Genomic DNA, 17,507 nt, shown 5'->3' on the forward strand with positions numbered 1-17,507 from the left:
AATTCACATAATCCTACCGATGTAGGAAGGTTAAAATTCAAATTATAATGACCAATTCACATGTTTTCAATTGCACTGCAGGATACAGATTTGGATACTATACCTACCATATTGAAGGTAGCATTGAATTCTGAAGTACATAGGTACGATCCAAAAAGAGAAAAATACTCCTAATCATGATCTGCAAAACAAACAAAAATAATTTTTTCTGCTTGACTGCAGAAACATACTTTATATATATTTTATTTTTCAATACAGTAAAGTTATAAAGTGCTTTATTACCTGTTTGGGCTTTCTTTAAGCAACTGGGCAGCCATAATATGGTGCCAATGTAGATAAAATGCTCAAGTGTTTACTTACATATAGATCCATTGGCAAGAAAGGGTTCTAGAATGCTACTTCATCGAACAGGACAAACCATATTCTGGTAAGGGGGCAGTTTGCAAACCTTTTACTCATGCATATTCAAAAAAAGTTTCAGGTTTCCTTATAAAGCCCTTCCCTGACAGCAGATCTATGTGAAAACAACTCCTCCTGCCACTTATACAGCTGGCTGTAAACTCACATCATGCAAATAGATCTTCTTCCAATAAATATTCCTTGGCATGCCTGTTCCATTGAAGAGGTACTTTTCCAAGAAAAAAACAAAACATGGAATTGGAGTCTTAGGTAGGGATACTATCAGGATGAGGTATGCACTGTACCAGTTGTTGCTGAGACATACTGTATCCCCAAACAAATGGGTTGAAGGAACACCCTTAAGACTACAGTTTATAAACATCATGCCCAACTTATGACCCACCAAGCTAAACACTAACCATAGGAACTCACAAAAAACTTCATAATCCTCCTGGCTTTCCTGACTGACTGAGACTGCAAAAACAGGTGTGGGAGATTGTCAAATGCCTGGCAAGTCAAATTGACTGACAGGCTCCTTTTAGCTTTATGAGTCAGAAATTGCACACCCCAGCTTAGAACTTTTTGTTTATATAAAGTGTGCATTGTAAAACCCTGGCACAATAACAAAACTGAAAATTGAGTTTAAGTAAACTAGTTTTAATAATGTATTTAAAAATTAGCCATTCAAAAGCTGGAACAAATAGAAGATGAGAGTTAATCCTTTTTCTTGATTCAAAGTCCACCATGAGAACAGAGCTAAGAGTTCCACAGATACCGCAACTAACCTAACAAATAAAGTACACCCAAACCACACTACTGCATTGTAATCAATCGCTAGCAAGAATGCCTTTAAAATGCCAGACACAAAGCAGTGAGTTTACTCAGACTATAAGCAGACCTTTTTCGAAGGGAGAAAGGTGTGCTTATGGTATGAGTAAACTCATTGCTTTATTAACTCATACTGATATAGGCTGCATACATCAGCTGATGTAGGCTATTTTCAGATAGCATGGAACACAACTTCTGGCTATCAACTATAATCTTTTTATGAAGATATGGAGATCATTTGGAAACAAACTACATAAACAGTTCAGGATGAACTGTATTGTTTTTATAATTAGATATTCTAATTTTGATCCACATATGGATTTGGGGGGAGAATTTTTGAGCTCAGGAACAAATTAGAAATTATAACAAGGAATTCTATAAAAAACATTTTGCTATACACGTTTTCACTTTATGAGCGTTTTTTGTGAAGCACATTAAGCTTGAATAATACGGGATGATTTAATAAAGTTATTCCCCATTATTCAAGCTTAAGTTTGTGAAGAGGTATAATACACACAATTTTTGGGTGAAGTGTTCCAATCCACTCACAACAGAACATTTATGTACGCCGCTTCTCAATTATTGCCTTGTCAAAGTCTTCCACAAAGTCCCTGTACTGATCGCCTTTGACCCTTTCAGGTAGCATGGAATACACATCTTACATTTTATACAAAAGTTCCACCTCACCTCTTCCACTACAACTTCATGTGCATCATATATATTTCAAAATTCCGCTTTACTCAAGTTATTATCAATTAGTTTTTCCATTGCTTCACAAACAGCTTCAGGCTGCACTAGAGTCTGGAGTGAACCATGCTACACAGTGAACTACAACTACCTTGTGTTTGCTTCTCCATCAAAACTCAACTTCTTGACAAGTAACAACAACTTTACATAATTCAAAACACTTAAGCAAATTCCATACATTCCCTAAACAAAAGATTCAGTTCTTCATGCACAGTTAAACTTTGAAGTTAGCCTGTCGGAATCTTCACAATGGCATTATGTAACCTCTTCTTTGTGAAACAAGGCAGTTCATGAATTCTTAGCTAGAACTCTCTTTCTTAAAAAGAAAACCAATGATGCATTAAGATAGTAAGTTTCAAAGTCCCCGAATTCATTTTTTTTAAAAACTGACATTGGACACAGAGAGTAAAAAACAGACTGAAATGGAGCATAAAGAAGAACTGAATGCATGTCCTTTGTACAGCACACAGCTCAAAACTTTATCCATGCAATCACTTTACAAATTCTCTTTATTATCAGTTTTTTTAACATCTTAAGCAGCTAGGGGTGATGTATCATTTGAATCAAATATACCCCAAATTATAGAATTGAAGCTGTAATCCTATACTCACTTGCCTGGAGTAGAGACCACTGAACTCAATGGGGCTTACTTCTGAGAAGACATGCACAGAATTGTGTTGTGAGCCCAAGATCTGTAAAACTCTGATTTACCAATGTTCTAGAAAAACATTTCTCAAACTGTGAGTTGTTTTTAATAAATAAAAGCTTGATACTACCATGAAATGTGATTGCATTTGGGGGAAATGTTACAGATTTCTGCTATTAACAGGCTACTATGCATATGTTTTTAACAATGATAGTCAATGGGGCTTACTCCCAAGTTAGCGTGGATAGGATTGCAACTTTTGGGATGTTTGGGGATTTTTTTTTTTTTTAAACAGATCAGCAACTGCTTGGGAGAATTCTGGGAGTTCTTTATTTTAAATAAATTTTTAAACATATTTATTGTAAACTTTTAATTTACTTAAGTAGATTTGATTTTGTAGTATGGAGGGGTGGTAAAAATTTTCCTGCTTGATGAGAACAATTTGGAGCATGACATCACTTCCAGGTTAATTACATTGCCTCCAGCGGATCCTGACAGACATTCTAAAAAGTTGGTCCTAGTGCTAAAAAGTGTGAGAACCACTGTTCTAAAATAACCATTATCAACTATTGTGCCATGGCACACTGGTGTGCTGTGAATGGTCTGCAGGTGTGCCATAGAAGTTGGGTGGGTATTTATTAGTAGGGCCATTGGGGGATGCGGGACCCCCACCAACAGCATGGTGTGCGTTGTCAATTGTCAAAAAACCGATGGTGTGCCTTGACAATTTTAGTACCTTGTCAGTTTCCCGTGACACAAAAAAGATTGAAAATCATTGCTCTAGAACAGGGGTATCCAAACATTTTGGCAGGAGGGCCACAGCATCTCTCTGACACTATGTTGGGGGCCAGGAAAAAAAGAATTATAAAAAAAATTACATAAATGAATATATTAGAGATGGAAATTATATGAATGAATGAAGGTCTTGCAGTAGCTCAAGGCCTATAAAAGGCCTTGCACAAAGCAAGGCCAGCCCTTCCTTCGCTGCTGCTGTTGCATCACAGACATGAAACAGCAAGTAGTGGAGGGAGCCCTTGTCCCACAGCTCAGGTGAGAGGTCGAACAGTCGTCCTCATGCTGAGAGCAGTACCATCAGGCCAGCATAGGATCCAGCAAGTCTCTGGAGAGCCAGAGGCTCATTGAGGGCTACAAGTGGCCCGTGGGCCGGTGTTTGGGCACCCCTGTTCTAGAAGACCATAACTGGTAGCAGCTTTTCTATAATACTAACAAATAATAATTTATCAGAAAATAAAAACTGTGTGTCAAGCAAGTGGAAACTTCCCTCAACGACTAATCGGGAGAACTAAACAATTCTGAATTACCACTAACTTTTTTATTTACTGAATTTATACCCTGCCTTTCTCCCAGTAAGGGAATCCAAGGCGGCTTACAACATTTTAAAACAATAACAGTTAATAAACGCAATGAACACAGAGAAGCCCAATGGATCATTACAATTAACAGATAACCATTAAAACATCAGAAATTAATTAAAAATAAAAAAAATTGTGCTAATTTATTCCCTCTTTCTCAAGTTTATACATTATAAACTACATCTGACTTACCATTTGTCTGCAATGATCTTGCCAGCATTTGTTTATTTTCTTTAAAAACAGAAGACTGTCAAGAGAATCTGTGCTGCAAGGGCTAAGAGAAAGTAACAGGTAAATATTTATGGATATTACCAGCATAGCTGTTTGGAAAATACACTCAAAAGATTAACAGAATCTAGGATTGTAGTTTAAATCTGAGCTGTATTTTTATTTACTTTTTCTTTTTTTCTTTTGAGAAAAGAACATTTCAAATTAGAAACAAATATTCACTAGGCTTCCGCCCCGCGCCCCCTCCGCCCGTGGCCTCTGTGGGGTTCCGAATGGCCATTTAGGGTAAAAAAAAGTTACTTCCGGTTTTTCAGAAAAATCGGAAGTGACTTTTTTGGCCAAAATGGCCATTCTGAACCCCAAAGAGGCTGCAGACAGAAACGTATGGCTTCTATGGGGCTCAGAAGAGCCTCTGGAGGTGAGGACAACATGGTTTCGCTCGCTTCAAGAGGGCAGGGGGCACCCCCAGAATCTGCAGATTCAGGTATCCGCGGGGGTAATGCCTGAAAAGGAACCCCCGCGGATACTGGGCCACATCAATACCGTAAATCAAGACCTTAAGTTTATAGAATACACATGCTTTATTTTTTTACTTTAGAGCAATGTTTCTCAATGTTTGTCCCTGCCATACCACTTTGCATGGTCCACCTATTAGAAGTTCCCCCAGAAGTTAAGTGGCAATGATGTCATCGCCAGTTACGTCTGGATTTGAAGGCCAGATGCAGTGCAACAAACACCAGCAAGAGGCTTTTGGAAGCATGCAAAAAGTGCATGCTGGAGCTCTGCCAAGCTGAGCCTCCTACCACTGCTTACATATTGCATTGCTGGTCTAGCTGCCAGGCGGCCAGGGTCCACGCGCATCACTGGACTTCAAGTACCATTGGTAGTACAAGTACCACTGGTCGAGAAATGCTGCGTTGTTGACATTCTAACAAGCCCTTATACTGCTTGACATATTGCATTGCTGGTCTAGCTGTCAGGCATCAGGAGTCCATACATATCACTGGACACCACCTCAAGTACCAATGGTGGTACAAGTACCACTGGTTGAGAAATGCTGAATTAGAAACATTCTAATAAACCCTTATTAGTAAACATTTGCCTGATTTTTGTACAGAAAAAGGATATTCTCTAAACGGCAATATTTGTGCTTTCACATGCTCTTCACAGACTTGACGCAACTGTTTGTACAGCATAGACGAAGCTTTATAAGAACAGACATTTTCAACTGCCTATGAAAAAACAAAACACAAAGTCAAGGCAAACTACATGTATGAAAATACTAACAATGAAACTAAATACCAGAAAGAAATGTAGTTTTCTACATATATCCTTTATTTTACAGTCAAAAATATTTAGTTTATATTCACATAAAATTATCAAAACCTCTCAAAATCTCAAATTGCAAAAACACAGCTTGTTAGAGGCAAGAATGGAAAACATCTACATAAGTTTTAAATACTTTATACTGCAGGTGGCAAAATCAAAAGCAAGTAATAGAGAAAGAATGCACTGGGAACATTAGAAAAACATGTAATCTTGGAGACCAATACCACTGGAGGAATTTTTACAGGAAAACAGCAGGGAGGTAAGGACTACCTATGACCTCTGTACTGTGGTCCCAATTAGATCCAGATACACTCCCCTCCCCCACAGGCACACTTGCTATTTTTAAGTCAAAATATTACAGCAAGTAAACAGTGATATGTTTAACCAGCTCTTGTTTGGTGCACAGAAAAGATAAGAAAACAGAACGTGATGAAAGGAAGCAGAACTACCATGCACTGCTTTTCATTTACAATTTATGAAGCATTCCACTATGTTCCACACAGACAACTAAGTACAGTACAAAGTGCATTTTTGTAGATGTAAACATTCATTTCAGCAAAGTGAACAAAAATGCAATACAAATCACGTGAAGGAGCAACAGAAGAAAAATTTAGAACAAATGCTGAGAACTGTTGGTGGGAGGTTAAGATTCAATAGCATTTAATAATAATAATAATAATAATAATAATAATAATAATAATAACTTTATTTCTATCCCGCCCTTCTCCCCAAAGGGACCCAGGGCGGCTAACAACATACAAAACAGATTAAAACATAATTTCACAAACAGATAAAAACACATTAAAAAACACATTAGCAGAACCCATAAAAACAGTAGTCAGATAAAAAACAGATTTTTGGTCAATCTCTTTATCACCACTCCTTTGGCTGAGATGGGACTCAGCTTGACCCAGGACTCATTATCCCAATACATTTGCACCAGGATCACTGCCATTGCCACAATCACCACCACCTTTTTCCTAATGTGAAAAGCACATTTCTGGGGGCAAAAAGGAAGAATGCGTTGTAGAAGATTCAGAGACAGAGGCAACAAATCTTCCCACTGTACAAGGTTCAGTGTTGTACCTAATGTTATGCTCTTACAGAGTTGTACAGGTGATGGCAGTGGTTCTCGAACTTTTCCTGCTCGCGCCTCCCCTGATCCTTGTAGCAATTGGCCATGGCTCCCCATTACAACACCTCACCTCAGTTACCCCCAAAATGGGGATGAAGGTGTTATAATTATACACTAGAAACAAGGCTGCCAGCGCTTTGAGGCTGCAATCCTAACCACACTTACCTGAGAGTAAGCCCCACTGAACAAAATAGGACTTACTTCTGAGTAGACCTGGTTAGGATTGTGCCCTGCGTTTGTTAGCAGCACACCTGGAGGATTTTGAAAAGGGAGGGGGGAAGTGATGAATTTTCAGGAGGGGAAGACTTTGTTTTGTGTGTATCTGCTAATCACAAACTGATGCAAACTGAGACCTAGAGACTGTTTGGCTGGAATCCTAACCCCACTGTCCTGGGAATAAGTCTCATTGAACACAATAGGACTTACTTCTGAGTAGACCTAGCTAGGATTGTGCCTTTTGTCTTACAATAGCAGCCAACAGAGTACCCCCCCCCCCAAAAGGAGGCAGGAGGAAAAAGGGATGGCTAAAAAGGAACAGGGATTTTTATTTTTAATCAATTTTTGGAGACAAAGCCATCAAGAGTGGTTTTTTTCTTTTTTGAAGGGGGAGGAAAAAGAGAAAGGTGAGGATCCTGGGTTAAGCTGACAGACCCCAAGCCTATGTAGGTCTACTCAGAAGTAAGCCCCATTTGAGTCAATGGGGCTTACTCCCAGGAAAGTGTGAAAAGGATTGCAGCCACACCCAGCAAGATTACAACTCACCCCAAAGTAGATGGGGGCTGCTCGCTCACACACACATCCAACATGCAGATGCCACCCCTGTTCCCCCCAGGCAAGACGAAGGGATGCAGGCTGGGGCATTTGGACACCCCCCCCACTAGGAGCAGGCTGGTTCCTTCCTTCCAGCCTTGACCAATCCCAGGATGCCCAGGGTGAGGAGCAACCTTCTCTCCCACCTCCCCCCACCATGTTTCACACTGCCCCACCCACCTCATTCTCAGCCTTGGAAAAGCAGCAAGTCAGGAGGCAGCATGTGCAGCAGAGCACCTGCAAGCCACCTCTCTCCCCAAGATGCAGCACCTCCGCACTCTTCTCTCCTCCAGACTTGACCAATCCCAGGATGCCCAGGGCAAGGGGCACACTGGGAAATGTAGTCCTTGGGGCAAGGTTGCACATGGAGAGAGCTCCATGATGAAATGCAGCACCTCTGCCTGCCCAGCCAGCCTTCTCTCCCACCTCCCCCAGCCTCATGCTGCCCCACCCACCTCATTCACAGCTGCAGAAAAGCAGCAAGTCAGCAGGTAGCACGTGGAGCAGAGCAGCCTCTCTCCCAGAGATGCCTGGCAATGCCCCTGGAGGTTAGCTATGCCTCACTAGGGAGGTGGGACGCACAGATTGAATACCTCAGGGTTATGGGATGAGTGGTGGCAGAGGAGCTTTAAAAAAAAAGCCTTTTGTTTACCATGCCTCCAAAGGCAACAGTCATCTCAGCAGCATTTGAAGAACTGATATGGTTTCCAGCAGTCTGCAACCATCACTCAGTGTGTCAGGTATGGCCTCATATGACAGAGTCATTTCCTAGTGCATTCTTGGCGGGGGAACTGGCAGGAGTCAACAGAAATGCTATCAGTGCTTCAAGTGCTGCTAAAGCCACTGCAGCCCACAGAAGTGTGGCAATAAAAAGATTTATAAAAAGAAAAAAGCCCACCACCAGAAACAAGAGTAAGCCACATACCCACCCAAGGCAGGCAACTGCAAATGTTGACAAGTATGCCTCAAATGAATGAAAGGAGTCTGGTTTTACTGGAGGAGCAAGGCTTCTTCTGGAAGTCTCTTGCGCTTACTCTAAAATGTCCTTCTGTAAGCATAGAGCCTTTTCACATACAGAACAGCACCTCTGAATCTTCCAACCGTCCATTCTGTCTCCCCTACTTGCTTCTCTCAGACCCAGTAACACAAGATCATCAGATAAGGGAAAGGTAGATTTTCTAAGAGGCAGATTCATCATGGAGAACATTATTTCCAATTAAGTAGTCTAGTGAACAAACAGATGTATAGTTTACGCATTAAATTATCTCTTATAGTCTATAAGGGATAGCACGACAAAATGCTCTGCCATAGAAAAACTAACCTGTGCAGAAAACCAGATGCCAAGAAGATTTTTAGTTTGCCTTTGCTTTGACTTACTACAGTCTGAAGTAGCACAGTCTTGGAACAGTTTTACTATATGACTCTTTGTATAGGCTGGTTCATGCAATCTCTCCAGTCCATATAACCATCTTGCTCACATAGCTATTAAAAAGATTGAAACGCTTACTTGGTAGAGCTCTTCAAGATTATATTTAATGGATGTGCTACTCTGTATTGCTCTGACTGCTTCATGAAGCTTCTGCCATGTGTCCCGAGTGTAGTTATCAGGCAAAGTGGGTCTCTCTGTATTAAACAAACACAAAACATTTTCAATATTTTTTTTAATTCAACATTTAAAAAACATTTATTTTCAATGTTTTATGTACTGCCCTTTCTCTAATGAGCTCACTGTGCCATGATGTACATAGCATGGCTCTTCTCCTTTCTTTTATCTTACCACCATCCTGCATGTTGGGTTAGGTTGATCATGGGCTGAAAAGAATAGCCGATATAGGCTAAATTATTAAATACATTTTTTTTGCATACATCAGCATTAAGGACTTCTGCACCAGATTATCATTAAAGTTACCTATACTACGCACACTTACTTGAAAGTAATTCCCATTAAACTCAGAGGCATTTCCTCCCAAGTAAACAAACATACTGTACATAAGATTAGATTGCATATGTAGCATAAGACATTTTATACTGCATTTATTATATGCTTTTACTGTGCTTTTCATGGCTGATTGGGTGTTTTTATATTTTTTGCAGGGGTGTCCAAACATTTTGGCAGGAGGCCCACATCATCCCTCTGCTATTCCGTCAGGGGCTGGGGAAAAAAAAGAACTAATTTACATTTTAAATTTGAATATATTTACATAAATGAATATATTTGAGATGGAAATTATATGAATGAATAGGCCTATAAAAGCCCTTGCACAAAGCAAGGCCAGCCCTTCCTTCGCTGCTGCTGTTGCATTACAGACATGAAACAGCAAGTAGTGGAGGGAGCCCTTGTTCCACAGCTCAGGTGAGAGGTTGAACAGTCATCCTCACACTGAGAGCAGTTGCATCGAGCCAGCACAGGCTCCAGCAAGTCTCTGGAGGGCCAGAGGCTCATTGGAGACTAGGGGGCTCCCTGTGGGCTGGATTGGGAGCCCCCTTGGGTCACAAGTGGCCCCCCCAGGCTGGGGTTTGGGCACCCCTGTTCTATTTTATTTATTCTTCATTTGTAGGTTGCCTTGGGCACCCCCTTTTATGGGGGGACAGAAGCTGGGTAAAGTTGCCTAATAAATAAGAAACAGGTGCAGTTTGTACCCTTCCCCTCCCCAACTCCAAGATACTGTACTTGATTGTTTCTGATCAACTTTCCATTTCTTTACATTATAGTCCATACCTCATTAAAGAGGTACTAACCTTGCTTGAAATTAATTGGACCAATATCTCATGATGTAACCCCACCCAGGTGCCTTAATTTTTAAAGCCATTTTTTAAGGTTAAAACTGGTTTTGTTCATATGTGCCCAATTCACCACAAGTACCCAATATATGAAGGCATGATAAAGTGGGTTGTTTCTGACCTTGCACAATCTTGGCTACTTCGAGCCTGCCCATTTTTTACAGTTTTGTCTATCAGTGTGACTGGTGTAATTTCATATTTAACATTTTTTAAAAGCCAGTAATTCCCAGAGAAAGAAAGGGGTGTTTCAACTACAAATGTAAGAAAGTTACTACAGAACATGGCACAAACTGCAAATATAAGCTAAATTGTCCCAAGTACCTCCCTAAATTTGAAATGTATTTCTATATGTCAAGGAGCCAGAGGTGTGGAGGAAAAGAGTTAGGCTGGAAACATATAGATAGATAAGCAAAGTTCTGCTAAATATATGCAAAATTCAGGTTCTAAGGGTGATATCTCTTATTTGGAAACTTTTCCCTTGAGGATGGAGGAAGGCAGGTGCCTCAAAAGATACATACTTAAGATTTAAAATAGATTGGTTACTCTGTAGTACTTGTTAACTCCTTTACTCTTTCATAGGATTCTGGGGATGCCTGCTGATTCTAATTTGTTAATGACTAAAACAAGCAAGTGATAGCTTGATTGGATTAACTAACATGTAGGGCAAGATTTTGAATGTATCTGTACTTGTAACACCTCCTCTAGTCTGATGTACTGTAAACACCAGGAATCTAGTAGGGCACTAAGGAATAGAGCTAAAGATAAGACCCAAGCTGCTTCTGCAATGATAGCAGCAGCAGAATAATCTCCTTTCACTCCAAGAGGAAATCAGTCCAGTGGACACCGAGGTGAGAAAAGGGCAGTGAAGGTCACGTGTCAGCACAAGCTGAGAGGCCTGTGCTCCCTATTGGTTTCCAGCTGATCTTACTTAGGAAGAGTGCCAAGCCCCTTCTCTTCCATGGCTGCATATCAGGTAGTGAAAAGCTGATCAGAGTGTTCAGCCCAACACAAAACAACTCCCCACTCCCAAACAAAGTGTGTATGAGGACAATATATGCACACCATACCTCTGCATGTCAGGTACATTTCTAAACAAGGACACATAGCCTTAAGTGCCAAAAACAAGGGTTTTTTTTGTGACAATCCTTTACACACTAACCTGGGAATAAGTCCCCCTGAACTCAATGCGCCTTACTTTTCATGACAGGCAAATGACTGTACTTTAAAAAAAAAAAAAATAGGGAACACTTCTGGAACTCTAGAGGATTCCAAATAAAACAGAGTTCTTTTTTTCTCCTGTGGAAGATACGACTCTCCAGAATACAATGTAGTACAACTATCTTCAGATAGTTTAACATTTCCTCCATTTGTAATTTGAATGTGTGGAGACCCAACCAGACTGGCGCCTCTTCCACACCCTGGGAAGCCAAATCAGTCCTGGACCAGCTAAAGGCCAGCTGCGATCCCACAAACACTTGAGGCAGGGGCCTCACAGGGCCAGATGAGAACAGCTCTGCTCCTGAATTAGCCCACTTGAGCCTGACTGGAAATGGTTGAGGAATTAGCTGGGGGGAGATTTAAGGCCCAGACAGAGGGAACCCACAAACACTTGGGGCAGGGGCCCCACAGGGCCAGGTGAGAACAGCTCTGTTCCTGAATTAGCCCACTTGAGCCTGACTGAATTGAAATGGTTGAGGAATTAGCTGGGGGGAGATTTAAGGCCCAGACAGAGGGAAAACTATAAGGAGGGAAAACTATAAGGAGGGAGGAGAAAGAGCTCAGAGGCCAGCCATCATCATGATACATGGCCACCACCAGGCAACCCCTGTGTAGCTAACAGGATCCCGGTTTCTCTGACTCCATGACTGCCTCAGATAAGACCTGTATCTTGGTGGCCACCCTCTTCAGGAGCCTGCCAGGTTGTGGTGCTTGGGGACCTCAGACCTAGGAGTGATGCCCTCTGGTCAGGACCTCCAGAGAGATGGCAACTTTAGGCCAGGAGGAGTAGGGGCCTTCCAACCGATGGATGTTGGACACTGCCCATCAGTGAGAAAGGGCAGGTACAAGAAGCAGGGAAGGGGCAAATAGTGAGAAGCATCTCTGGCACCTGGGAGATGTATCCACAGGTGGGCTGGGCCCCTTGTTGAATGAAATGGAGAAATAAAGAAACAGTTACATAGGAGATTCAGTATGAATGATCTTTTCCAACAGGTTGCCAGGTCTGGCCAAATCCCATGAGCAGCCATGAGACATGGACAGACCTAGGAGCACAAGGACCAAGACTGAATGCAATACCTAAACTATAGAATGCAACTGAAATGTACATTAAGCTTTAAAGTAGCTCACTTCCTTTTGTGTATCCTCAGTTAACAAGGTTCATACAAGTGGAAAGGTGACGTAGTGAAAGCACAGTACTTTTAAAGTATCTTACATTAAAACTCTCCAAGCCTGCCTTGGGCTGCATTCATGACATAACTACGAGATTCAAACAGAATATTAGCCCATAGGTCCATCCAACTTGTTTTATAACTTTTTCCATCCAGAAGAACAGAGTGAAGGGGGGGAGGGGAGAATCCACCTTTTTGCCTTTAAACATTCCCAGTAAGCCTAAAATATCTTGTTCAAGGGTGCTAAGAGATAACCAAGCAGATGCCCTGTGTTCTTGATTTTTTTTTAAAGATTTCCAGAATACAAAGCAGTACAGTGCAATTACATCATTAAAAGTTACATAAAAAGAACAGCCAATATCTTTATCTTGTTGCACAGGGGTGAGAGAAAAGCAGTACCTGCCAAAATTCTCTCCTCTACCCAACAGTTCCAAGAGTCCTGTTCTCCTTTGCATCTTAACACACCCATCTTCACTCTCAGGGAAAGGGATATTTGCAAGAGAGATCTATGAATGAACATAAGAAAAGGCCAGCTGGATCAGGCCAAAGGCCCATCTAGTCCAGCCTCCTGCATCTCACAGTGGCCCACCAGATGCCTCAGGGAGCACACAAGACAACAGGAGACCCTCATCCTGGTGCCCTCCTTTGCATCTGATCCAGCTGTCTGTATCTCATGGTGGCCAGCCAGGTGCCTCAGGGAGCACACAAGACAACAAGAGACCCTCATCCTGGTGCCCTCTCTTGCATCTGAGGTAGCCTGCCTCGAAAACCAGGAGGCTGCACAGACCTGGGATGTAAGCTGGGATGGAGTTTTCCTCCAGAAGTCTGTTCAAACCCCTTTTAAAGGCATCCAGGCCATATGCCGTCACCACGTCCTGTGGCAGGGAGTTCCACAGACGCATCACATGCTGGGTAAAAGAACATTTTCTTTGGTCTGTCCTAACTCTCCCAACAGGGCTGTCCCCTGGTTCTGGGCCATGAGGCAGAGTCAACTAAAAAACCAAATAACTGGAAGGCTCAGGACGTCTCAACTCAATCCACCCTTCATGAAGTGACACACTGGACACGTCGGCCTCTTTCCTCGCCCCCGCCCCTCACTGCAGCCTCCTCTTCCACCCTCACCTCTGAAGTTCTTGATGACTAATTTCTTGGACGAGCCTCCTCCTGCTCCGCAGCCGGCCGACCCGCTTCGCGCTCCGGCCGCGGCCGCCAGGGAGGCGGGCTTGGTGAGCCCGTTGGTGTGCCCCACCAGGGCCGACAAGTGCTGCTTCTTGTGGGGCTCGCCGGCCATCTTCGACCCAGAGACGGGCCCCGGGTGGGGGGGGGGCGCCGAGGGGTCTCGTAGTCCGCTCCCCCCGCTTGGTGCTGAATGGAGGGTCGGGGGAAGCGCTCTCAGAAGCCGGGGGCGGCTACTGCGCGTGCGGGGTCGCAGCGGCAGCACAGCCGCGCCTCTTCGTCCCAGCGCCTTCCCGGCGACTGAGGGGGCTCCATGAAGCCTGAATGGCGGAGGGCTGCGGGGCAGGGAAGCGGCTGGAAGAAGTAGCGCCCCCTTCCCGACCGCTCCCTCCACTCGGTGAGGCGAAGCCGCCGCCTCCTTCCCGGTGTCTCACAAAATGGCTCCTTCCCGGTCTGCCCTGGCCACGGAGCCCAGGCCGGAGCTGCTCCGCCACCGCGAGACGCTCTGCGAAGGAAACCAGAAGCGACGCGCCGAACTGGCAGACGGGCATCGACCTCCCTGGCCCGGGGAGAGAGGGAGGGTTCAGCCTCCCGTCACGGGACACGCACAGGGGCAAGACCGCGCTGCTGCAAGTCCCCGGGAAAGGAGCTCCAGCCACGCTCAGCTGGGAGTGAGCCCCATGGACTTGCTTGCATGAGACTTGCTTCTGAGTAGACAAGCAGAGGGCTGGGTTCCAAGGCTGCCAGCCTAACCACACTTTCCTGGGAGTAAGCCCCATTGACTGTAATGGGACTTACTTCTGAGTAGACATGCAGAGGGCTGGGCTCCAAGGCTGCCATCCTAGCCACACTTTCCTGGGAGTAAACCCCAGTGACTGTAATGGGACTTCTGAGTAGACATGCACAGGTGGGCTCTAGGGCTGCAATCCTATCCACACTTAACTGGCAGTAAGCCCCACTGACTCTAATGGGACTTCTGAGTTGATATGAGTTGATTGGGCTCTTTACATTTGCCCCTACACGCTGGCAGAATAGAAGCAGGGACCCAGGAGCAAGTCCCACTGAAAACAGTGGGATTTAGAGCCCAATCCTAGCCATGTCTACTCAGAAGTAAGTCCCATTCTAGTCAATGGGTCTGAGCCCCAGGTAAGTGTGGATAACACACTGTAGCCCTTGCCCTCAAACTGTAACCCATATGTAAAGGCCACAGTGGTCACAAAAGCAAAGAATTATAGGCTGCTCTAAAAGGAACCAAAAGCTGCTTTGTTGTGTTACAGAAAACCTTGGCTTTGCAAACTGGGCCCCACAGTGTTTATGTTAAAGCAACAGGTGTGGAAAGCCAAAAGGTAACAGAATCAGGCAAGGGCTAGAGACTTGGCAAAAGTTAAAACACACCTGTATCTATCAGGAAAACTCTGTAACTATACTCGTATGCTTTTAGAGTAAAAAGCACACATAGACAGAATTAAGACAAATTAGTCCTTGCCCCAAGATTGTAACTCACATATAGGGGACGTAGTAGTCACCCAAAGCAGGCCATAAGGAACTAAAGTTGCTTGTTTTTAGTAAAGCTTTTAAAACCCTCTTTAATAAAAGGACAAAAGCCTTAGTTTTGTAGAGAGGCCCCACAGCTGCTTAGTGTTTATACTAACACATAGGAAAGGTATGCAGATAAGATAAAGAGTGCCAGGCAGATCACATTGTGCCATCTCTTTTAATGATGTTATTCTAGACCTTGTCAAAACAATCTTGACCTTGTATAATTGGCTTGAATTACGACCAGGTCATTAAGCCCTGGATAAATGGTGTTATACTGGTCCCTGCTGGTTTTTGAAAACTTTGTAATTTAATATGTTTATGCAAAGTGTAACCTGAAATATACCTATCAGGTATATTTAATGCAAATAGTACCTTATCTGTATCCTATTAGGTGTTAGTCCCATCTCTGATGTAAAATTTCAGCCAATGGGAAGTCTAGATTTTGACACAAAGGTCAGAAAATTGTATAAATGGTCTTGACAGCATTGAAAGCCTGGTTTATGCTTTGAGACAAGAGTCCCATGGGCCAATTGCATGCAATTTGAATAAAGAGCCTGAAAACTATCACTCTTGCTTGCTTCAACCTTGCAACATGGAAAGGATTGCAGCCTTAATGCAAAGTAACTGAAGACACACTGTTGTCAGTGGGGCTTGCTCCCAGGTAAGTATGCAGAGAATTACAGCCCTGGAGAATGACTAAGGGTGCAATCCTATCCACAATTTCCTGTGAGTAAGTCCTATTGACTATAATGGGATGTACTTCTGAGTAGACATGCATAAGATTGGGCTCTAAGCTTCTTTAACACTCCTGTGGGATGCTTTCAAGTCCCACTGAGTTGCTCTCAATATGTGTACACTAGGATTGCAGCCTATGGCAGATTTGGGGTGCATGTCTACTCAGAAGTAAGTCCCATTGTATTCTATGGCACTTACTTCCAGGATAGTGTGAATTGTATTGCAGCCTGGTAATGCCCCATTGACTTGGGGGGGGGGGGCTTACTTCTAAGTAGCCAAGCATACCTGCAGTGCTACTCACAGCCAACTTGAGTTCAGTAGGACTGCCATCCTATCCACTAACGACAACAGGACTTACTTCTGAGTAGACATGCATAGGATTGGGCTGTGAGGCTGCAAGCCTAACCACACTTACTTAGGAGTAGGCCCCACTGACTCTAATGGGACTTACTACTGAGTTGACATGCAAAGGATTGAACTCTTAGGCTGCAAGTCTAGCCACACTTATTTATTTATTTATACAGGTACGTATTTATATACCGCCTTTTTCCTCAGACTATAATCCAAGGCGGTTTACATAGGCAGGCTGTTCTAAACTCACCTAGGGATTTTTACAATTAAATACTTCTAGTCTTTCATCCTTCCCGGTCTGTCCTCTCTATGGCCCTTCGCCTCCCACGCTCCACTTGATGGCAACTCCTCTCTGCCACCAAGGGTCAACTCTCCGGTACTTCCGGTTGTTTTGAAGGCAGCAACTCTACCAGCTGAGCCAGTCCTTCTGCCCTTACTTAGGACTTCCTTAGGACACTTACTTAGGAGTAAGCCCAATTGACTCTAATGGGACTTACTTCTGAGTAGACATGCCTAGGATTGGGCTCTTAGTCCTGAGTAACAGGCATTTGGAACAGCTCAATCTAGGCACGTCTACTCAGAAGTCAGCCCCACAGTGTTCAGCAGGGCTTGCTCCCATGAAAGCACACATAGCCTTGCAGCCCAAGAGCCCCAATGACAAAAGCTCTGCTGGGAGTGCCTCACCCCCCAAAGTACTGCAACCTTTGCACCTTTAACCCATTTCTGCCCAGCCCACAGGTGTGCACATTTCCTCCCCGATGGGGCAGAAAGGCTTTGAGGCTCTGCTATGCAAACAACCCCGCCCCCAACTTGCAACCAGAAGCCACGCCCACCCCACTCAGTAGGTAGCGCGAGGAGCCGCTTCGCGAGTCGAACGGGGAGTGCGTCACGTGGTGCGGACGGTGGGCGGAGCTTTGTGTTGATCGCTAACCAATCCGCGAAGGCGCAGATCAGCTATCAGTAGAGCGGAAGTGCTGCTTCTTTTTCCCCCAAAGTTCCACTTATCAGCTTCTGCATGTTTGAAGCGAGGGCGGAAGTGACGC

The 17,507-nt window shown here is 43.7% G+C and overlaps 1 protein-coding gene across 1 annotated transcript in view; it reads right to left on the reverse strand.

Annotated features, from left to right (window-relative positions):
• CUL4A (cullin 4A) overlaps positions 1 to 14,427 on the reverse strand; it is a 49,572-nt gene extending 35,145 nt beyond the window's left edge. Inside the window, exons 1-5 of the mRNA XM_066618923.1 lie at positions 13,786 to 14,427; positions 9,003 to 9,118; positions 5,349 to 5,453; positions 4,186 to 4,254; positions 108 to 181 (exon numbers count right to left, since the gene is read on the reverse strand). Coding sequence (XP_066475020.1) covers positions 108 to 181; positions 4,186 to 4,254; positions 5,349 to 5,453; positions 9,003 to 9,118; positions 13,786 to 13,954 — 533 coding nt within the window. The 5' untranslated portion in view covers positions 13,955 to 14,427. The remainder of the gene's footprint in view (positions 1 to 107; positions 182 to 4,185; positions 4,255 to 5,348; positions 5,454 to 9,002; positions 9,119 to 13,785) is intronic.
• Positions 14,428 to 17,507: the final 3,080 nt, after the last annotated feature.

Source organism: Tiliqua scincoides, chromosome 3 (assembly GCF_035046505.1).
Source record: "Tiliqua scincoides isolate rTilSci1 chromosome 3, rTilSci1.hap2, whole genome shotgun sequence".
Taxonomy (NCBI): Eukaryota; Metazoa; Chordata; class Lepidosauria; order Squamata; family Scincidae; genus Tiliqua; species Tiliqua scincoides.